Below are 23,571 nucleotides of genomic sequence, written 5' to 3'. Positions count from 1 at the left end.
AGGAAATGGCGGAGTTTTGAAATTACATATATTATGACTTTTGATGATATTAAGGTAAATACAGTGTTTGTTCTCTATTAAAATCTTTCATTTGCTAACTATCCCTATTAGTAGTTAGTGTCTTCAGTAGTTTGAATCTTTTATTTAGCTGGCAGTAGTGGCGCTCGCTGTATTGCAGTAGTTCTTGTGAGTGCACAAGTGGGGGTTATGGACTTGCTATATTAACTGCAAGACTCTTCACTGGTGATTGTGCACCCGCACAGTCACAACAGATGGCTGCTGGTCATCTCTACCAGGACTACAGTGGGCCTGTCCACACTTCCTACAAGGACTGCAGTGGGTCTGCACCTCTGGTGGCCCACCAATACTATAGTCTCTACCAGGACTACAATGGGTCTGCTCTGTGATGACCTACCTACCAATATTCTTCAAAAGTTCGAATGACTGCTGTGGGTTTGCTCTGTTGTGGCCCATTACCTGTCTGCATGTCAAGAGTCAACACTGTCTTTCTGTTGGAAGGACAACACTACTTCTTCAAGACTGCATGGAAATCCACTACTTCCGTGTGCATTCTCTTATACTGCTCAGACTTTGAAAAAAAAAAAAAAACACTGAAATTTTACTGTGATGAACAATCCGTTTCACGTTGCAAAATCCATATGGAATGGAAAGCGCATGTGGGGATTGTGGTAGGGAAGACGAATGGTCGACTTCGGTTCATTGGGAGAGTTTTGGGAAAGTGTGGTTCATCTGCAAAGGAGGCATTATATAGTCGCTGGTGCGATGTATGTTTGACCACTGCCCTAGTGTTGGGATCAGCGATAGGTCGGATTAAAGGAAGTCAATGAAACAGTGTAGAGGTGAGCTGTTAGAAATGTTAACTGTAGGTTCGAACAGTATGCAAGTAATACGGAGATTATTCAGGAGCTCAGAAGGGAATGCCTGGAGAGGAGGGGGCGCTCCTTCCGAGGGACAGTATACGGAAAATTTAGAGAACTGGCATTTGAAGCTGACTGCAGAACGTTTCTACTCCGCCAATTCATATTTCGCGGAAGGTTAACAGAGATAAGGTACGAGAAATGAAGGCTCGTATGAGGCATATAGACAGTCGTTTCTCCCTCGCTTTATCTGCCGGTGGAACAGGAAATGAAAGGACTAGTATTGGTACAGGGTACCCTCTGCCAGGCACCGAATGTTGGCATTCAGAGTAGCTATGTACATGTAGATACAGATGATGTGGAATGATACAGAATTTTGCAGGGAGTCTTTACTTGCTTTCGGATGGCAGACACAGATTTGAAGGGGTTACGATATACAAGGTACACAGTACAGCGATTCTGCCTTGTGGTGGTCAAACGTGGTTGACCGGACCCTTGACAACGAGTATACATGCGCTCACGTTGCCGTGCACTCCATATGGGGCCACTGTCACATCAGAATGCCTCACACATCTAGATATTGCACGATTCGACCAGCCGGCCGAGTAAGGCTCACAGTGAGTCGTATTTCAGACTCAACTAGGAGCTGTTAACACTGGTGACATCTCATATCCTTTAGAGTGATCACTCAACATCCGATGCTGTGCAAACTCCTTCTATGGCCTGGTAACAACTCAACTTTGGTGGCCGTTCTACCTGTCACGGAGAATAGTGGCTTTAATCATTTACGTACTCTTTGATAATGTGTCCGTGTACGAAATTACATTCACATACGACAATGTCTTGTCGGTACTTCACGCTTTTTTGTCAGTCAGTGTGTGTATGTTTTGAGACTGGTATCAAAGTGCCTACCTCCATTTGCAGTGCTGAAAATCGAAATGGAAATGAAGTTGCAATGCTTCGAAACCAGTATGAAAAACTACCATATGTAATAGCTGCATAATAGGATTTACTCCTCCACTACGAGTTATACGAGCAATTAGATGTAAGAAGAGACGGAAGACGCTGGGGAAAAAGGTATTCCTAGAAAAATGTTTGAAGCTGGAGCGAAAATTACACAAAGGTAACTTCAAAAAATATTTACAAAACCTGTGAAAAACTATACAACTTCCCAAAATGGAACATATTGCTGTTATTTGCTTTCACAACAGATGAAACAAACATGACGCAAACTCCTTCAAAGAGGATGGCAGCTGCTAGCCAAGGGAATTCTATCGCAATTTGGTAAAGACTGAAGAAGGTGCGTCAGCCAGAGATCCTAGAAGACTGATCTCGCACATTATGCTCTGTTAGTCCAGGAAAGAGAAACATTTCGACTGATTATTGATAATTTCATTTGCTTCGTTCCGATTCATTTTCTTGAATAGTCTCAGTGAGATGTTTAACTTGTGGAACTAGTTTTGTCTTACCATATTTAGTCTCCATGAATTTTGGGTCTTATTTCTTTCACTTCATGTGTTCTGCTGTTCCAAAAGATATTTGGAGACTGAATTTTTTGCAGTTTCTTTCACGAGTTCAGTCTGAGTTTAGCTGCTGAAATGTCACGAGTTAAGATTGCTAAATCGTCGGTAAATGCTGGACAGTATACAAATAACTGGCCACTGCCTGAAGTGTCGACAGTGACACGGGTGTCGTCACTAAAAAAATAAGTTCTAACAACTTCAGATACACTACATGTGGCAATAAACTCTCTCTCAAAGATCTCCCCTAAATGGTAGTTTACAAATCATTATTTCTTGCGCTGTTGAGATAAGTTCATTTGATGTTCTGTTACTTCAGGTACCTCGTGGGATTTTAATCATCTGACGCGGCTGGAAGCCCGAGAAGATTTTGTTAATCTCAGGCGTCCGTCTTCCTGTATATTGGACCTAATATCATCTTATGAAATAATACAAAACATCAACGTTATGAAATAATATAAAACACCAACTGATATGATAAATTTTTCATTTTGCCCTTGTCTTTCCCTCCTGCAACTAAATATATTGACAGTTTTGTATGCTCTGGTCATTGATAACAGTTCCAGAAATGTTTAAATGCTACAAAGTATGTTTCGTCAACTCTTATCTATGAACGCCTCGAGTCTTGGGTGATGAATTTGAAACGAAAATATTTATCCTAATTTACTACACTAAATACGATTTTACAGGCTGTCGAACTAGCCTTGTGATTTCGTTCGCGATTTACTACCAGACAAAATGGAAAACGTTGTTATTAACAAGGCGAAAGCAACTTCACCAATCTCCCAAGGAAGTCTTAGACAACCATTAGTGTTTACTGTAGGGATATAAAAAAATCCAATCATAATAAAAATATATGGGTGTACATATGTTTAACATCTCCTCCTAAATCACTGAATCGATATCAACCAGACTTAGTATTGATATCATTTACTCTCTGGAATGAACCATTATTGTGGTAAGAACCAACTCCCTCTCAAGGTGGGGGAGGGAAGGAGGTTGAAAAAGCATAGTTCACGATGCACAAATACCCAGACTATATCCAGCCATTGTTTGGGAATGAGAGCACTTAGCGACTCGCAGCAGACTTTACACAGAATTCTAAACACTTATGGGACGTTTAATAGCTGAAAAATACAACAACAGTTGCGTCAGGATGCTTTTGGCCAGATAGCCTTTGCTACAGGATTGCTGTAGAAGTAATAAAGCACTGAAAGCAGTACCAAACATAAAATATCTGTAATCCTCCATTCGCAGCTACCAAGTATGGAACGACTACATAAGGTTAATTGTAAAAAGAACAGGAGCTAGAATGATGTTCATCTCAGAATCCCGAGGAAACGTAACCCAACTACTGATGAAATACTCAATCGACTGAGGATGTGAAGAGTACCACGTTTTGTTCTTTGGGTGGTTAGTAAAAGGGAGAGCTTCACGGCAATGTTCACCAAACTCCACTGGCAAACACTACAAGAGAGGCGTGTTGTACCATGGAAAGCTTTGGTGTTAAAATTTTAGAGATCGTTTTTCCAGGACGTCAGACAACATGTTACATCCCCCGCCCCTCCCCTATACACACCGGAATGATCCGCGAAATTCGATAACATAGGAGGACTTAAAAGTCTATAGTTCTTTGCACCCACCACTACTGAATAAATGAGAAAAGATGAAATTATTATGTGATACCACAGGTAACCTCCATGACAAAATGTGTGGTGGCTTGCGAACCAAGAATATGTTGATTGATATGCGTGATTCTCGTGGGTGAACAGTACAGCATTACATGTTAGACATACATACACTTACAATTTCATAGGGCTTAATTATGTCCTGACAAATACGGCCATTGCAGTGACATTACAGTATTACTTCTACCTGTATATTACGAAAGTCACAGTAGAGCGTGTGGTGGAAGGTACTGCTACTGATAATACCATTTCTTCCCTTTGTTATAGGAAGTTAAATCTGCCTCTGTAATCTAATTTTCCTGATTTTCTAGCCGCAGTCATTTCGCGACATGTACAGGTCAGGAAGTAATATGCTGCTCGACTCCGCGGGGAACGTGGTGAACCTTCCGTGATGCACAACGGGTCTCCTGCAGCATCTGCCAATCGAGTTGGTTGAACTTCTGCATAACGCTCTCACGCCAAGTAAGCCATCCCGTGACGAAACACTCCACTCTTGTCGAATTTTCTCTGTCACTTTGTTACTCCTACTTGGTAAAGGTTTCTGACTGATGAGTGTCCTGAAGATGGTCCCAGTGAATCTCAACCTGGCATCTGCTTTCCCTTCACTACAATGGTTAATAATAGGTATGTTACTACATTTACTGTTTCCAATGTTTCGTCCACTTACTGGGGAAAACGATAGTAGCTTACGGAATGGAAAAGCCCTAAAAAGATATCCTGTGTTTAATCATTCAGTTTCGCTCAGTTTATTCCGACTGAAAGCTTCGTGCGAAGCCATAACAAGGTTTGCCACGAGAAACGTGATTTAATTAAACCAATTGCAGAAGCAATCGGGGCTGTAACCTGTTTGATACAATCTGCTCCTACCACTGTAGGGAAACGAGTTCCACGTGAGATGAGAGCGGACTTTCGCAGAGTTGTGATTGGTGTTCACGGAACTGCGGCGTGAGCAGAAACAGAATGAACCCAGACGTGGTCCCCAGCACGGAAGTTCTTCAAAATAGGCACGGAAGTGAGAATGCTTCTCTTTGCTCTAGTGTGGACAACATAGAATTTAAATCGAACAACCGTTTGCGTATATTTTACGTCCATCCCATCTGACGAACTTCACCTTTTCTTCGGGAATTGTCCCACCAAATATATAAAGAAAAGTCTTCACTGATGTGGAATTTGCTGTCTATTGCCTGGCGTGACGTGAATGTGTGTGCTGTATGTAATTTAGGAAACATGGTAACGGATGACATTAGGTCGTGGGTTACAGAAAGCTGACTGAGGCCTAACTGGAACAAAACGCACAAGTATTAGCATCCATCTTCTTCTACATCTATTCTCTGAAAACCTTAACGATCCTTTGGTGGAACTGAAACAGTCTCTGACAGAAAATTATTTTATTTACTTCATGACTGGTTTTGACCTGAGAGATCATCATTACATGCCTCTGTCTTACTAAACAAAACACAAACATTTTGTAGACAAGATAGGCACCGTCAAAATATTGGAAAACATAATACAACTGTGATGATTTTACACATTTGACAGCACCTATCTTGGCTAAAAACTTTGTTATGATTGTTTCCTAGTTGAGAAAGACAGTCAGGTCCAGTTTTTCAGTGTCTACGTGACGCTCTCCCATGGGTCAAAGAAACTAATAACCATTCGTGCTGCCCTTCTTTGAACACGTTCAACACACCTGGTAGATTTACTTGCTATGATTCCAAGGCCATTTCGCAATAGTCCAGGATGGGTCGCACGAAAATCTGCCACCTGCTTTACCTACGATTGACTCTGTCTGATCATTCCATTTCATATAGCTAGGAAATGTAACAATCAGGTATTTGTGTAAGTTGACTGAGTTCAGGTGTGACTGACTGATGTTATAGTCTTCGGATACTATGTTTTGTGGACTGCAAATTTTACATTACTTAAAATCTAAAGCAAGTCTGTCAATCTTCGACCCCATCTTGAAATCTTACCAAGGTCTGATTGAACATTGGCGAGGCATTCTTCATACAGTACGTCATTACTGATAATAGCATCAGTTGCTGAAAGTATGTGGTCACTATTAATACTGTCTTACAGGTGAACAGCAACAGTCTGAACTCACTTCACTGGGACACATCTTTCGATTACTCTCCATTCAAGATGACAATGTTGCGTCCTCCCTACCAAGCAACCCTCAATCCAGTTGCATGTTTCAGTTGATACGCCATATCATTGTACTAATAAAAGTTTGTGTCATTTTGAGTCAAATGATTTCAGGAAGTCGAGAAACACTGCATGGAGGAAGTGAGAATATTTTCTAGCTGCAGCTTTGTTACTGTCACTATGAGATCAAATATCAGTGAAGCGAACATTTTAAATTATTGCCACTGATCATCAGTGAAAAACTCTCATTCACGGTATTGTGGAGAAGCTAAATTATTTACCTACGCTGTCTCTGACAATGAACCGCGGTATCCGTCCTCAGGTATCACGTAACAGGAGGACATAGTGTGTTGATCGTAACGTTGCATCATTTGCTTACATTCTCAGGCTCCCCTTAAATTTGTCTTTGCATAATGAAAGTCTTACTACTTCTTAATATATCAATCAAATAGCAATCAGATAGCCTTATTATTATTATTTTGAGTGTCAAGATTTTGTATAAAAGGGTAATATTTTCAGGGAATTTTCACTGACGTCATACCAGTTATGTATCCAGCTTAGAACAAAACATCAGTAGCAGACATTCAAATTGAAGAATTTTTTCATATCCAAAATATGTCATTGCAGAATATCCCACTGAAAGTTGAGCAGTTTAATTTGTAGAAACATCAGGCGAGAATATAAGGTGTGATGTAGTACATGACATGAGACATGGAAGAAGTCTGTGTTCGGACTCATGGCCCCTTTACGCTATTGTGAACAAGCAACTGTTCTAACTACATTTAAGGATATTCAACTACGTATTAACCACAGCACTTCGAAACCTGGCTAGACAAATTTCTCCAAAAGGCTGTACCATAAATTTTCCTGTCACAGAGGAAGTTGATCGTAATCAACGTGGTGTCAAAAACTTGTCTACAAATACAGGGGAAGTAGAGACCTCACTTGACATAGTTCTTAAGAGGAGGCAGAAGATATTCTATACAGAGCATCTGTACAACGAGTTGATGATGAAACTTGGGCGAATTGTATACGATTACTGGTTAGAGTGGATTCATTGCTGTGTGTTTAACAAGTACCCGTTGCATTCACACAAAATCAAATTGTATCATAACTATGCAGTGTTTTACAGTGTAGCCGTATGGCCTGTTACATCCTCACAATCTCTTCCACGGTCTACCCATGGCCCTTTTTCCAATAGGATTGTATTCCATCGGTTGTCGAGGGATTCCCTGAGGTGACATGCTCTTTCCAATCCTACTTTTGTTGGATTACTTCTTGAGTTAATGGCTGTATCCTCAATTCTCTCCTTATGTCTTCATTTCTTATTCTGTTTTCTCTTGTGCTGCCTTTCACTGACCTAAAGAACTTCATTGCTTTTCCTCCAAGTATCGTAGGTCTTTTCATCTTAATGTCCAACTTCTTGCCCCATATAGTGGTGTGGCCAGTGAGTGGAATGACTTTATAAAATTTCATTTGGGTTTCTTTTTTTAATTGTACCTAATCTGATCCATCATAAATTGTTTGTGAAAGATTGCGACTGTGCAAATAAAAGGTTTATTTATAAAGAACTTTTCTGCTACCAGTCACGATTCTTTTGATTTATGTTTTACACTACCGGTTCGGGAAATGATTCCCATTTTCAAGTGCGTTTTTTCTCTGTGTAACATGTTATTTTTAACTAATGCTTTTCATGTTTATTTAAGTTATTGTCGATGTATACTGTGCACAGAAAATTGTGTGTGAGGTTTAACGTATGTGAGACTCTGCACAAATGGACCTCAAGGAAACTTGACGTCAACAGAACAAAGCTGAATCTCTTTCATCAAAAATATTATTTCAAAATTGCATAGAACAAAGCGGAAAAACCCTCCTGAAAATGGGAATCATATGCCGAAAAGTGTAACGCGAAGCGAAAATAAAAGAAAATCGTGACTGGCAACAGGAAAGTTATTTGTAAACGAACCCAATCTGGCTTTACGCTTCAATGTTCCTCTTATCGCGCCACAAATGTGTTGATAGGTGTAGATTTCCTTATTTATGTCTTCCTCTTTTCCAAAGCTATGTCACATTTTAGATACTGGAAATAGGAAACATGTTCTATTTTTATGCTATTGATTATTATCTTAGTAATTATAAGATACGTTCGTAAAGAGACCAATGTTTTTGGTTTCGTCGTTAATATCCTTGGATTACAATTTAGGCTTATACTGTTTAAAATTTTTGTTTTTAAAATTCAGTCTTAATCACACAAAGTATGTTACAACAACATAGGTGACCGGTTTCGGTCATATCACATGACCATCATCACACCCATGGCATCCTTCGAAGGATGCCATGGGTCTGATGACGGTCATGTGATATGACCGAAACCGGTGACCTATGTTGTTGTAACATACTTTGTGTGATTAAGACTGAATTTTAAAAACAAAAAAAAATTTAAAAAATTTTAATCAATGTTCCAAAAATGTTTATTAAAATTATACTGTTTACTCTGTGCATCGCTATTTGCATTTTGTCTTCACTGTCCTGTATGATTACTTAGTAGCCGGCAAAAAGCATTACATTTAGACGTTGGTCTGATCCAACTTTTATACCTTGAGGTATTCTGTCCATCATCCATTCCCTGACCAGGTGCTCGATATAGATGTTATAGCGTAGTCTAGAATAATAAACTGTAAAATTTCTGATGTAGAAATGTAGCATGGTACAGTAGAACCATATCAAGTGCCTTCTGGATTCTGGACGGACATAAATCTGTGAACCAGACGGCCAAAGAGTAATATCTAGACTTTTCACCTACATCTACATCTACATCCATACTCCGCAATCGACCATACGGTGCGTGGCGGAGGCCGCAATCGACCATACGGTGCGTGGCGGAGGGAACCTCGTACCACAAGTAGCATATTCTCTCCCTGTGCCACTCCCAAACAGAACGAGGGAAAAACGACTGCCTATATGCCTCCGTACAATCCCTAATCTCTCATATCTTGTCTTTGTGGTGTTTCCGCGAAATGTAAGTTGGCGATAGTGAAATTGTACTGCAGTCAGCCTCAAATGGTGGTTCTCTAAATTTCCTCAGTAGCGAAAAGAACACCTCCTTTCCCCTAGAGACTCCCACCCGAGTTCCTGAAGCATTTCCGTGACACTGGTGTGATGATCAAACCTACCAGAAACAAATCTAGCAGGTCACCTCTGAAATGCTTCTATGTCCTCCCTCAATCCGACCTGATATGGATCCCAAACGCTAGAGCAGTACTCAAGAATAGGTCGTATTAGTGTTTTACAAGCGGTCTCCTTTACACATGAACTACATCTTCCCAAAATTCTACCAATGAACCGAAGACGACTATCCGCCTTCCCCACAACTGCCATTACATGCTTGTCCGACTTCATATCGCTCTGCAATGCTACGCCCAAATATTTAATCGACGTGACTGTGTCAAGCGCTACACTACCAATAGAGTATTCATTAAAAATATGTATATTATTTTTTAAGTAGATATTATTTTTTTCCTTCAACGCCGGAAGGTTTAGTTTACTAACTCATTTGGAATTTTGTTCAAAAATCATGTGTTATAACCATACACTCTAATTCATGTGCAACGTTTTGTCTGTTCTTGTATCTAGTTAACAGAGTAAAAGAAAATAATAAATAAATAATATTCAGATGATTGGGGTACAGAGCGATAGCGTGAGAGTTACCTGATCCGGCGCCTGCGCCTCCTCCGGCGCCAGCGCCGCCGCCCCCTGCAGGGGAGCCGAAGCCCCCGAAGATGTCATCGTCAGTGGAGGGACGGCTGGTGGGCCCGGTGGCTGCCGGGGACGTCCCAGCCGTTCCCGAGGGAGACGTCCCCCCTGTTGGACCGCCGCTGGGGTAGCCGCTGCAACACGACACACATCACGCTGCAGAATTCACTCAGGATGACAACAGAGGAACTCCCAGCATTATACAGTGCACCGCTGCACTCTTTTCTTTCGATCGCATTCATCAGTACATTGCAGTATCATGATTAAGAAATATGACAGATTAGTGGGAGTTCGTGACGTTCGGTGGCAGGAGGAAATAGACTTCTGGTCAGGTGAATACAGGGTTATAAATACAAAATCAAATAGGGGTAATGCAGGAGCATTAATAATGAATAAAAAAATAGGAGTGCGGGTAAGCTACTACAAACAGCATAGTGAACGAATTATTGTGGCCAAGATAGACACGAAGCCCACGCCTACTACATTAGTACAAGTTTATATGCCAACTAGCTCTGTAGATGACGAAGAAATTGAAGACATGTATGATGAAATAAAAGAAATTATTCAGATAGAAAAGGGAGACGAAAATTTAATAGTCATGGGTGACTGGAGTTCGAGAGTAGGAAAAGGGAGAGAGGGAAACATAGTGGATGAAAATGGATTGGAGGAGAGAAATGAAAGTGGAAGCCGTCTGGTAGAATTTTGCACAGAGCATAACTTAATCACTTGGTTCAAGAATCATAAAAGAAGGTTGTATACATGGAAGAATCCTGGAGATACTAGAAAGTATCAGATAGATTATGTAATGGTAAGACAGAGATTTAGGAATCGGATTTTAAATTGTAAGACATATCCAGGAGCAGATGTGGACTCTGACCACAATCTATTGGTTATAAACTGTAGATTAAAACTTAAGAAACTGGATGTTTAAGGATATGGGACCTGGATAAACTGACTAAACCAGAGGTTGTACAGAGTTTCAATGAGAGCATAAGGGAACAATTGACAGGAATGGAGGAAAGAAGTACAATAAAAGAAGAATGGGTAGCTCTGAGGGATGAAGTAGTGAAGGCAGCAGAGTATCAAGAAGGTAAAAAGAAGAGGGCTAGTAGAAATCCTTGGGTAACAGAAGAAATACTGAATTTAATTGATGAAAGGAGAAAATATAAAAATGCAGTAAATGAAGCAGGCAAAAAGGAATACAAACGTCTCAAAAATGAGATCGACAGGAAGTGCAAAATGGCTAAGCAGGGTAGGCTAGAGGACAATTGTAAGCATGTGAAGGCTTTTCTCATTAGCGGTAAGATAGATACTGCCTACAGGAAAATTAAAGAGATCTTTGAAGAGAAGAGAACCACTTGTATGAATATCAAAAGCTCAGATGGAAACACAGTTCTAAGCAAAGAAGGGAAAGCAGAAAGTGGAAGGAGTATACCGAGGGTCTATATAAGAGCGATGTACTTGAGGACAATATTATGAAAATGGAAGAGGATGTAGATGCAGATGAAATGCGATATACGGTACTGCGTGAAGAGTTTGACACAGCACTGAAAAACCTGAGTCGAAACAAGGCCCCGGGAGTAGACAACATTCCATTAGAACTAATGACGGCCTTGTGAGAGCCAGTCGTGACAAAAGTCTACCATCTGGTGAGCACGATGTACGACACAGGCCAAATACCCTCAGACTTCAAGAAGAATACAGTAATTCCAATCCTAAAGAAAGCAGGTGTTGACAGATGTGAAAATTACCGAACTATCAGTTTAATAAGTCACAGCTGTAAAATACTAACACGAATTCTTTAAAGACGAATGGAAAAATTGGTAGAAGTCGACCTTTGGGGAGATCAGTTTGGATTCCGTAGAAATATTGGAACACGTGAGGCAATATATGACTTATCTTAGAAAATAGATTAAGGAAAGGCAAACCTACATTTCTAGCATTTGTAGACTTAGAGAAAGTTTTTGACAATGTTGACTGGAATACTCTCTTTCAAATTCTAAAGGTGGCAGGGGTAAAATACAGGGAGCGAAAGGCTATCTACAATTTGTATAGAAACGAGATGGCAGTTATAAGAGTGGAGGGGCATGAAAGGGAAGCAGTGGTTGGGAAGGGAGTGAGACAGGGTTGTTGCCTATCTCCGATGTTATTCAATCTGTATATTGAGCAAGCAGTAAAGGAAACAAAAGAAAAATTCGGAGTAAGTAACAAAATCCATGGAGAAGAAATAAAAACTTTGAGGTTCGCCGATGACATTGTAATTCTGTCAGAGACAGCAAAGGACTTGGAAGAGCAGCAAACCGGAATGGACAGTGTCTTGAAAGGAGGATATAAGGTGAACATCAACAAAAGCAAAACGAGGATAATGGAATGTAGTCGAATTAAGTCGGGTGGTGCTGAGGGTATTAGATTAGGAAATGAGACACTTAAAGTAGTAAAGGAGTTTTGCTATTTGGGGACCAAAATAAATGATGATTGTCGAAGTAGAAAGATATAAAATGTAGACTGCCAACGACAAGGAAAGCGTGTGTGAAGAAGAGAAATTTGTTAACATAGAGTATAGTTTTACGTGTCAGGAAGTCGTTTCTGAAAGTATTTGTATGGAGTGTAGCCATGAATGGAAGTGAAACATGGACGATAAATAGTTTGGACAAGAAGAGAATAGAAACTTTCGAAATGTGATGCTACAGAGGAATGCTAAAGATTAGATGGGTAGTTTGCATAACTAATGAGGGGGTATTGAATAGAATTGGGGAGAAGAGGAGTTTGTGGCATAACGTGACAAGAAGAAAGGACCGGTTGGTAGGACATGTTTTGAGGCATCAAGGAATCACAAATTTGGCATTGGAGGGCAGCGTGGAGTGTAAAACTCGTAGAGGGAGACCAAGAGATGAATACACTAACCAGAGTCATAAGGATGTAGGATGCAGTAAGTGCTGGGAGATGAAGAAGCTTGCACAGGATAGGGTAGCATGGAGAGCTGCATCAAACCAGTCTCAGGACTGAAGACCACAACAACAACAAAAGCATGATCTACAACAGACTGATACTTCTGCTTCATCCTCAGCTTTCCACCTCCAATGTGCTAAGGACTTCTGAACACGGACACAGATCCGCAAGGAGTTTCCACGACCATAGTTGGAGTACAAAATATTTATTTATTTTCGATTGTTAATTCTTCCTTAGGAACAGCATTATTCCTTACAAACTGGCAGAAAATTATAGACTTTTTTCAGTCATAATAAAAGGTGAGGACCATCTTATGATGTCACAGATTTATTGAAAACTCGTTGTGCAAGGAAATCGAGGATAGTTTGCTTTTTTGGTTTTCGATAAACGGGCAAAATTCAGGCATGTAGATATTCCTGCAAGCAATGCCAGGTGAGAGGACTGGAAACAAACGGATGATTATAGCAGTTAATTTGTTTCAGTTTCGGGTGTTAGATTAGATTATATTCAGTTTTCGTTCCAAGGACCCAGAAAATGATATGAATCTCGTGGGCGTGTAACGTGTCAAAGTATAACATAAAACATAAAACATTTGAATAAAACACTTACTACCCTGATCATTTGTCTGGAGATAGTCGAAATAGGTTAATACAATGCAGTAAACCGGAACAGCTAATATTTAAAGAATTTACACACTGTCAGAATGAAACACTGTTATGCACTATTAATAAATTTATCATACAGAAAATACCTAGTCTTGACTGTTGTGACCAAATGTTGTCAAATCCAATAGATATTTTTACTTAAGCCGGCATAACAGTCTCTGTTGAGATATTCATTTATGGTGTAGAAGGAGTTGCCTATCAAAAAGTCTTTCAAACTCTGTTTAAACCAATGCTTTATCGGAAACCAAGTTTTTAATGGTTGCTGGCAATTTAATGAAAATGTGTGCTCCTGAATATTGGACCCCTTTTTTGGACCAAGGTAAGTGATTTTACGTCTTTGTTATTATTCCTAGTATTCATACTATGTATTTAGCTATTGGTTGGAAATAGATATGTATTACGTGTAACAAATTTCATTAAGGAATAAATATACTGAGAAGCAAGGATTACAATACAATGTTCCTTGAACAGGTTTCTAGAAGATGTTCTTGAATTTACACCACAAATGATTCTCATCACACGCTTTTGCACCCTAAAACCTTTTGCTCGGTTTGATGAGTTGCCCAAGAATATGATCCCATATGACATAATTGAATGAAATTCAGCAAAGTATGCAACATTTTTATATTTATATCTCCTACATCTGACATCATTTACAGACTTGTTTAGGCGCTTAAGCAATTCCGTGGTATGCCCTTCACAACTGAATTTATTATCGAGTAGTAACCCCAGAAATTTAACACTGTTAAAACTGTTTAACACTGTTTAGCTCGTGGACTACGTCTCCTCGGAGTCTCGCGATCGCTACAATTTATCTTCGGTTGACAACCCACTGAGGATGCCTGCCAACAATAAGTGTGGCGTTATTGTCGAGATGCCACCTGCCACTTGTTTACCTCTCGTCACTCGTGGGGTTCTCTGAATCGGGCGCATCACACGTGAATCTCTCCTTCTCTTGTACCGTCTCGGGGCTGCCGTAGCGTCTTGTGAGGGCACAATAGCGGCTGCAGCCAGAGTGCACTATGAAACATAGGGATCTCCACCCGGTTTCGAGAGCTTCATTGAAGTTTTTCAACTGAGAAAATAAACAGCAGTGTAACGTAGGATAAGTCGTTCACTTCTTCACTAAGGTCTGCAGAGACGACGACGTAGAGTCTTTAAAACTCGTGTTGATATGAAAGTACAAGAAGACAAAGGAAATATTGGTTCATCTTAAGAAGAATGTAGGGAGGTTTGCAGGTAATCGTCACTGATCGTAATTTGTACCTTGCTGAAGCACTGTCCCAGGATAAAAAAAATTTATGAATCGTACAAAATTTGAAATGAACCAGATTGGCAAGGTTTAACACAACTACCAGATATTGTACACGATTCACAGTATGGCGCATCCTTCATTCGTAAACTAATCATAGCCAATCGAAAATTTGAATTTTTGCTAGCAAGAAGCCAGTAGTTGTATCAGAAATTCATTCAATAAGTACTTGTTTGAATAATCTATTAGTTATGTCAAGTATTTAATAATGAAAAGAACAGATCTGTAGTTAATTGTATATTGTATATTAGATTTCATCACTGACATTATTTCCTCTATACTACAATAAAATATTCCTTAGGATTACTCTTTGAAGACGCAACCTTCACGCCTAGGCGTTAGGCAGCTATGGCTCTTGGGCGACGTGTAAGGTTGCCCGCCTGTCAGGGGCAACGGTGCAGGTGACATAGCTACTGGGAAAAAGTAGAGCATAATCAGTAATGAGATAAAACGTTATATCTACATCTACATCTACGTTTATACTCCACAAGCCACCCAACGGTGTGTGGCGGAGGGAACTTTACGTGCCATTGTCATTACCTCCCTTTCCTGTTCCAGTCGCGTATGGTTCGCGGGAAGAACGACTGCCGGAGAGCCTCCGTGCGCGCTCGAATCTCTCTAATTTTACATTAGTGATCTCCTCGGGAGGTATAAGTAGGGGGAAGCAATATATTCGATACCTCATCCAGAAACGCACCCTCTCGAAACCTGGACAGCAAGCTACACCGCGATGCAGAGCGCCTCTGTTGCAAAGTCTGCCACATGAGTTTGCTAAACATCTCCGTAACGCTATCACACTTACCAAATAACCCTGTGACGAAACGCACCGCTCTTCTTTGGATTTTCTCTGTCTCCTCTGTCAACCCGACCTGGTACGAATCCCACACTGATGAGCAATAAGTATAGGTCGAACGAGTGTTTTGTAAGCCACCTCCTTTGCTGATGGACTACATTTTCTAAGGACTCTCCCAATGAATCTCAACCTGGCACCCGCCTTACCAGCAATTAATTTTATATGATCATTCCACTTCAAATCGTTCTGCACGCATACTACCAGATTTTTTACAGAAGTAACTGCTACCAGTGTTTGTTCCGCTACCATATAATCATACAATACAGGATCCTTCTTTCAATGTATTCGCAATACATTACATTTGTCTATGTTAAGGGTCAGTTGCCACTCCCTGCGCCAAGTGCCTATCCGCTGCAGATGTTCCTGCATTTCGCTGCAATTTTCTAATGCTGAAACGTCTCTGTATACTACAGCATCATCCGCGAAAAGCCGCATGGGACTTCCGACACAATCTACTAGGCCATTTATATATATTGTGAAAAGCAATGGTCCCATAACACTCCCATGTGGCATGCCAGAGGTTACTTTAACGTCTGTAGACGTCTCTCCATCGAGATCAACATGCTGTGTTCTGTTTGCTAAAAACTCTTCAATCCAGCCACACAGCTGATCTAATATTCCGTAGGCTCTTACTTTGTTTATCAGGTGACAGTGCGGAACTGTATCGAACGCCTTCCGGAAGTCAAGGAAAATGGCTTCTACCTGGGAGCCTGTATCTAATATTTTCTGGGTCTCATGAACAAATAAAGCGAGTTGGGTCTCACACGATCGCTGTTTCCGGCATCCATGTTGATTCCTACAGAGTAGATTCTGGGTTTCCAGAAATGACATGATACGCGAGCTAAAAACATGTTCTAAAGTTCTACAACAGATCGATATCAGAGATATAAGTCTATAGTTTTGCGCATCTGCTCGACGACCCTTCTTGAAGACTGGGACTACCTGTGCTCTTTTCCAATCATTAGGATTACACAAAAAGGCACATCTTAATTCCAAGAAATTTTAGACACAACAACAACCAAACATTTGAATGTGGAAGTTTTGAAACCGAAGTAAAGTAACAAACCTGTTTAATCAATACAACATCAATGAAGTAATAATATGGAATGTTGCTTCCGCTTGTTGTTTTCAATAATTAGTATCTCTATGAAGGGATACAATACGTCAGAAAATTACGCTTTTACTGAGAGATGCTATGGGACGACTGACAGTATCACTGGTGGCTACAGGGACTAGAATTAATGTAGATGTTCACACTCAACACCAGGTCACCCACATTGTACATATCTTTACCTTTGAGAAACTTATGAACCATACCCTCTCGATAACGACAAGAATGCTCCCCGAATTAAGTCACACATATGTTCCTGGTTGTTCATCTCTACGTCTCTGCGTGTCGAAAGTGTAGCACTAACTACAACCGCAGTCATATACTGTTAGACGTACTGTAGTCATACTACTATTGAGCATCCGACACAGCATTTTCAGTAAACTGGAACTCCTGTGGAAGCTGTAGGCTCATGATGATGATGTTTCAGGACGCTCAACAGCTATACTCCCTTGCAGAATATGGAGTAAATGCTTCTAGAGAATAATGTCTTTCCTCGCCTTTTTGGGGCTACTACCCATGGACACACTGTCTGACAATAACAACACATGCAGTGAATGCTTATCAACAACCTCGTACTGAAATCGATAGTAAAAGTTCGACTGTGCACGTCTACATGTATTCTCAAGCACTTGCTCAAACAAAATTATAATAACGACATCAAAGACGAGAACTAAACTAAACGAGAATTGTGATTCTTCAGTTTCTCCCAGCGTATTTGTTGCTCGAGCAGTCCACGGGTAGACTACCGGTTCATAGTGTCCAACGGGCACAATATTTCGGCGACCAGACATGTCGCCATCGTCAGGTGCGCTGATGAACCGGCAGTATACCCGTGGACTGTTCGATAAACGAGAATTGTTCAAAGAAATGGTTAAAGATTTTCTGTTGTACGGGTTGTTGGCTAGCCACTAATAAAAACGGAAAACGAACAGCATTTCTTACATATGTAGTTGTGCAGCGAAGGACATGTATTGTCTTAATGTAAACCGAACCAATAATGGAAGGGGGGAAGTAACACGCGTAAAATATCTATGAGTCTCTGTATGGAGCAACCTGTATGGAATGACCACATCTAAAATAGTAAAATCAGATGCTAGACTGACATTTGTTGGACGAACCCTATATATATATATATATATATATATATATATATATATATATATATATACTCCTGGAAATGGAAAAAAGAACACATTGACACCGGTGTGTCAGACCAACCATACTTGCTCCGGACACTGCGAGAGGGCTGTACAAGCAATGATCACACGCACGGCACAGCGGACACACCAGGAACCGCGGTGTTGGCCGTCGAATGGCGCTAGCTGCGCAGCATTTGTGCACCGCCGCCGTCAGTGTCAGCCAGTTTGCCGTGGCATACGGAGCTCCATCGCAGTCTTTAACACTGGTAGCATGCCACGACAGCGTGGACGTGAACTGTATGTGCAGTTGACGGACTTTGAGCGAGGGCGTATAGTGGGCATGCGGGAGGCCGGGTGGACGTACCGCCGAATTGCTCAACACGTGGGGCGTGAGGTCTCCACAGTACATCGATGTTGTCGCCAGTGGTCGGCGGAAGGTGCACGTGCCCGTCGACCTGGGACCGGACTGCAGCGACGCACGGATGCACGCCAAGACCGTAGGATCCTACGCAGTGCCGTAGGGGACCGCACCGCCACTTCCCAGCAAATTAGGGACACTGTTGCTCCTGGGGTATCGGCGAGGACCATTCGCAACCATCTCCATGAAGCTGGGCTACGGTCCCGCACACCGTTAGGCCGTCTTCCGCTCACGCCCCAACATCGTGCAGCCCGCCTCCAGTGGTGTCGCGACAGGCGTGAATGGAGGGACGAATGGAGACGTGTCGTCTTCAGCGATGAGAGTCGCTTCTGCCTTGGTGCCAATGATGGTCGTATGCGTGTTTGGCGCCGTGCAGGTGAGCGCCACAATCAGGACTGCATACGACCGAGGCACACAGGGCCAACACCCGGCATCATGGTGTGGGGAGCGATCTCCTACACTGGCCGTACACCACTGGTGATCGTCGAGGGGACACTGAATAGTGCACGGTACATCCAAACTTTCATCGAACCCATCGTTCTACCATTCCTAGACCGGCAAGGGAACTTGCTGTTCCAACAGGACAATGCACGTCCGCATGTATCCAGTGCCACCCAACGTGCTCTAGAAGGTGTAAGTCAACTACCCTGGCCAGCAAGATCTCCGGATCTGTCCCCCATTGAGCATGTTTGGGACTGGATGAAGCGTCGTCTCACGCGGTCTGCATGTCCAGCACGAACGCTTGTCCAACTGAGGCGCCAGGTAGAAATGGCATGGCAAGCCGTTCCACAGGACTACATCCAGCATCTCTACGATCGTCTCCATGGGAGAATAGCAGCCTGCATTGCTGCGAAAGGTGGATATAGACTGTACTAGTGCCGACATTGTGCATGCTCTGTTGCCTGTGTCTATGTGCCTGTGGTTCTGTCAGTGTGATCATGTGATGTATCTGACCCCAGGAATGTGTCAATAAAGTTTCCCCTTCCTGGGACAATGAATTCACGGTGTTCTTATTTCAATTTCCAGGAGTGTATATATGGAGGGATGGAGTGAAGCACTCTGTAATGGTCGTGAGCGTTAGTTACCTTTGAGATTGGACGTGGTGAGTTGATGTTAATCAAGAACACCTTGAAGGCGGCGAAGAAGTCATTGTCAGCGCCTCACTGAGTTTGAACGAGGCCGCGTATTGGGGCTAAGAGATGCTAGATATTCCTTCTGTGATGCTGCAGATATACTTGACAAGAATGTAGCCACTGTACAGCGCTGGTCAAGAGAATGTACGGTCGCAACAAGACTGGGCTTCGAACGGCTACTTGGGCCACCGAGAGGGAAGACTGTCGTGTTCGGTGTGTGGCCCTAGCTCATCGTACTGCATCTGCAACAGCAATCTGAGTGGCAGTTGGAACCACAGTGAGACAGTGAACTGCTACAGACCGGTTACGTCAAGGACTGCTCTGAGCCAGACACCCTGTAACGTGCATTTCACTGATTCCAAACAGCCACCATTTGCGACTTCAGTGGGTGTCAAGAGACGGTTCATTAGAGTGCAGACTGTAGGTCCGTTCTAGTTATTAATGATGCATGGGTCAATATCAGTGCCAGTGATGGCCTTGTGTTGGTTAGAAGGAGGTCAGTTCAGGGCCTGCAACGAACTTGCTTGCGTATTACACACATTGGACCTACGTGCACCAGGAGGTACGGTCTGGGTTGCGATTTGGCATGATAACAGGAACATTCCCGTGCTTATCCCACGCAGCCCGACTGCAAATTTGTACGTTAATCAGCTTATTCCACGAGCTGCCATTCATGAACAGGATTCCACGGGGTGTTTTCCAACAGGATAACGCTCGCCCACATGCCGCTGTTGTAACGCAACATGCTCTACAGTGTGTCGACAAGTTGCCTTGGCCTGCACGATCACCAGATATGCCCCCAATGGAGCACATCAGGGACATCATCGGAGAACGACAACCCAATCAGCGTCCGCAACTAGCATTATCTGTCCCTGTATTGACAGACCAAGTGCAACAGGCATTGAATTCCGTCCCACAGGCTAACAGCCGACATCTGTACAACACAGTGTATGATTGCATTCAACATTCTGCGATGACACCGGTTATTACTGTACCAAAATTACACGCCTAACATTAACCTGTGATCTTGCAACATCAATCACTTAAATATGTTAACTAGACCAATGTATTCCCGAAACTTCTTTACTCTACATTAATAATTAATGTTTTTGGTGTTACGATTTTTTTCGTCAGCTTATTTACACTACTGGCCACTAAATTGCTACAGCACAAAGATGACGTGTTACAGACTCGAAATTTAACCGACAGGAAGAAAATTCTGTGATATGCAAATGATTAGCTTTTCTGAGCATTCACACAAGGTTGGCGCCGGTGGCGACACCTACAACGCGCTGACATGAGGAAAGTTTGCAACCGATTTCTCATACACAAACAGCAGTTGACCGGCATTGCCTGGTGGAACGTTGTTGTGATGCCTCGTGGAAGGAGAATAAATGGTCACCACCACGTTTCCGACTTTGATAAAGGTCGGATTGTAGCCTATCGCGGTTGCGGTTTATCGTATCGCGACATTGCTGCTCGCGTTGGTCGAGATCCAATGACTATTAGCAGAATATGGAATCGGTGGGTTCAGGAGGGTAACACGCAACGCCGTGCTGGATCACAACGGCCTCGTATCACTAGTAGTCGAGATGACACGCATCTTAAACGCATGGCTGTAGCGGATCGTGCAGCCACGTCTAGATTCCGGAATCAACAGATGGGGACGTTTGCAAGACGACAACCATCTCCACGAACAGTTCGACGACGTTTCCAGCAGCATGGACTATCAGCTCGGAGACCATGTCTCCGGTTACCCTTGACGCTGCATCACAGACAGGAGCGCCTGCGATGATGTACTTTACGACGAACCTGGGTGCGCGAATGACAAAACGTCATTTTTTCGGATGAATCCAGGTTCTGTTTACAGCATCGTGATGGTCGTGTCAGTGTTTGACGACATCTCGGTAAACGCACATTGGAAGCGTGTATCCGTCATTGCCATACTGGCGTATCACCCGGCGTGATGGTATGGGATGCCATTGGTTACACGTCTCGTCACCTCTTGTTCGCACTGACGGCACTTTGAACAGTGGACGTTACATTTCAGATGTGTTACGACCCGTGGCTCTACCCTTCATTCGATCCCTGCGAAACCCTACATTTCAGCAGGCTAATGCACGACCGCATGTTCCAGGTCCTGTACGGGCCTTTCTGGATATAGAAAATGTTCGACTGCTGCCCAGACCAGCACATTCTCCAGATCTCTCACCAACTGAAAACGTCTGGTCAATGGTGGCCGAGCAACTGGCTCGTCACAATACGCCAGTCACTACTCTTGATGAACTGTGGTATCGTGTTGATGCTGCATTGGCATTTGTACCTGTACACGCCATGCAAGCTCTGTTTGACTCAATGCCCAGACGTATCAAGGCCTTTATTATGGCCAGAGGTGGTTGTTCTGGGTACTGATTTCTCAGGATCTATGTACCCAAATTGCGTGAAAATGTAATCACATGTTAGTTCTAGTATAATATAGTTGTCCAATGAATACCCACTTATCATCTGCATTTCTTCTTGATGTAACAATTTTAATGGCGAGTAGTGTAGTATTTGGGCAGCTTAGCCAGGTTTGGTAGTCACTGTACAGCATGAAAGTGCAGGAAAAGACGTTATTGTCATTATTAACTGTTATGTCTGGAGACAGGTGAAGTATTGAACCAGTGGCAGGATAGAGAAATACGCTGCTCAGAGCTTCAATTAAAGCCGGCTGTACAGGCTTTGGGAGGACGTACCCAAATATGTCCTGATCGGTGTAGCCGCCGCCTCCAGGCGGGGCAGGGGTGTGTGAGCCTGCAGCGGGCAGCAGTGCCGTGGTGGGTCGCTGCGGCCGCGTGTTGAAGATGGACGAGCCGGTCCCCGTGGTGCCGCCCCCGGCGCCGCCCCCAGGGCTCAGGAAGCCTCCGGCGCCGGCTCCAGCGCCCCCTCCTAGACCGGCGCCACCACCACCTCCAGCTGCAGGGAAGGTGCTGCCCGCGCTGGACTCGAACAGGGACCCGGCACCAGCGCCGGGCGTACTCGCCGTAGGCGACGTCGGCCTCCTGCGGAACATCACCAGCTTCACTATTGCTGCCTGCTACACTATACTGCTCTTACGAATATTTTAAGTGTACTGCCTGTGAAATATGGTGCAACCGAATAATGTTGTAAATCACTTCAGGCAGTGGCCAGTTATTTGTAGATTATATTAGAACAAATAAGCCCTCGGTCACAAATATTATGTCAAAATGGACCAGGTTTCGACGCTACTATGAGCGTCATCTTCAGAATTAGACTAACTGTTCTAAAACATATTAGGTATATAATACATTAATAAAGTTAAAGTTTGTACTGACTGGAAAAGATGCAGTACTTACAAGTCACATATTAAAAAAGGATCTAAGCCGGAGAGGCGACGTCATGAATAGTTGTGAGATGGCGAGCTGATAAGGGCTGCTCGTACTGTAAACAAAGGTCTCAGCAAGACTGAGGTGCCCACGTTAGAAAGTGTGGGCAAGTAAACATGGTGTTGCTACGAGCGCCATCTAGTAGCCGCAGAAACAACTAGGCTACTGTAGATTCATGCAGTTTACCGAAATGTTGTTTTCCTGTCACATCTTTGCTGTTTTCTTGTATGTCATAACTAACGTTTTTTTACATTACAAAATGTATGTACTTAAAGCAGATAAATACGTAACTTCATCCTATTATTAGTGCTTACGTTATGCCTGAATCAGCTGCATCACAATTTCATGTGTCTAATTTTGAATGTACAGTAGCCTAGTTGTTTCTGCGGCTACTAGATGGCGCTCGTAGCAACACCATGTTTACTTGCCCACACTTTCTAACGTGGGCACCTCAGTCTTGTTGCAACCCTTGTTCACAGTACGAGCAGCCCTTATCGGCTCGTCATCTCACAACTATTCATGACGTCGCCTCTCCGGCTTAGATCCTTTTTTAATATGTGACTTGTAAGTACTGCATCTTTTCCAGTCAGAACAAACTTTAACTTTATTGATGTATTATAT

General features: G+C 42.6%; 1 protein-coding gene across 1 annotated transcript in view; it reads right to left on the bottom strand.

Annotated features, from left to right (window-relative positions):
• Positions 1-23,571, bottom strand: part of LOC126100991 (spidroin-1) — a 117,667-nt gene that overhangs the window by 7,794 nt on the left and 86,302 nt on the right. The window contains exons 6-7 of the mRNA XM_049911658.1: positions 22,300-22,605; positions 9,940-10,118 (exon numbers count right to left, since the gene is read on the bottom strand). Coding sequence (XP_049767615.1) covers positions 9,940-10,118; positions 22,300-22,605 — 485 coding nt within the window. The remainder of the gene's footprint in view (positions 1-9,939; positions 10,119-22,299; positions 22,606-23,571) is intronic.

Source organism: Schistocerca cancellata, chromosome 9 (genome assembly GCF_023864275.1).
Source record: "Schistocerca cancellata isolate TAMUIC-IGC-003103 chromosome 9, iqSchCanc2.1, whole genome shotgun sequence".
NCBI lineage: Eukaryota > Metazoa > Arthropoda > Insecta > Orthoptera > Acrididae > Schistocerca > Schistocerca cancellata.
Note: the sequence above shows the minus strand (reverse complement) of the source record. Positions and strands in the feature narration are given on the sequence as shown.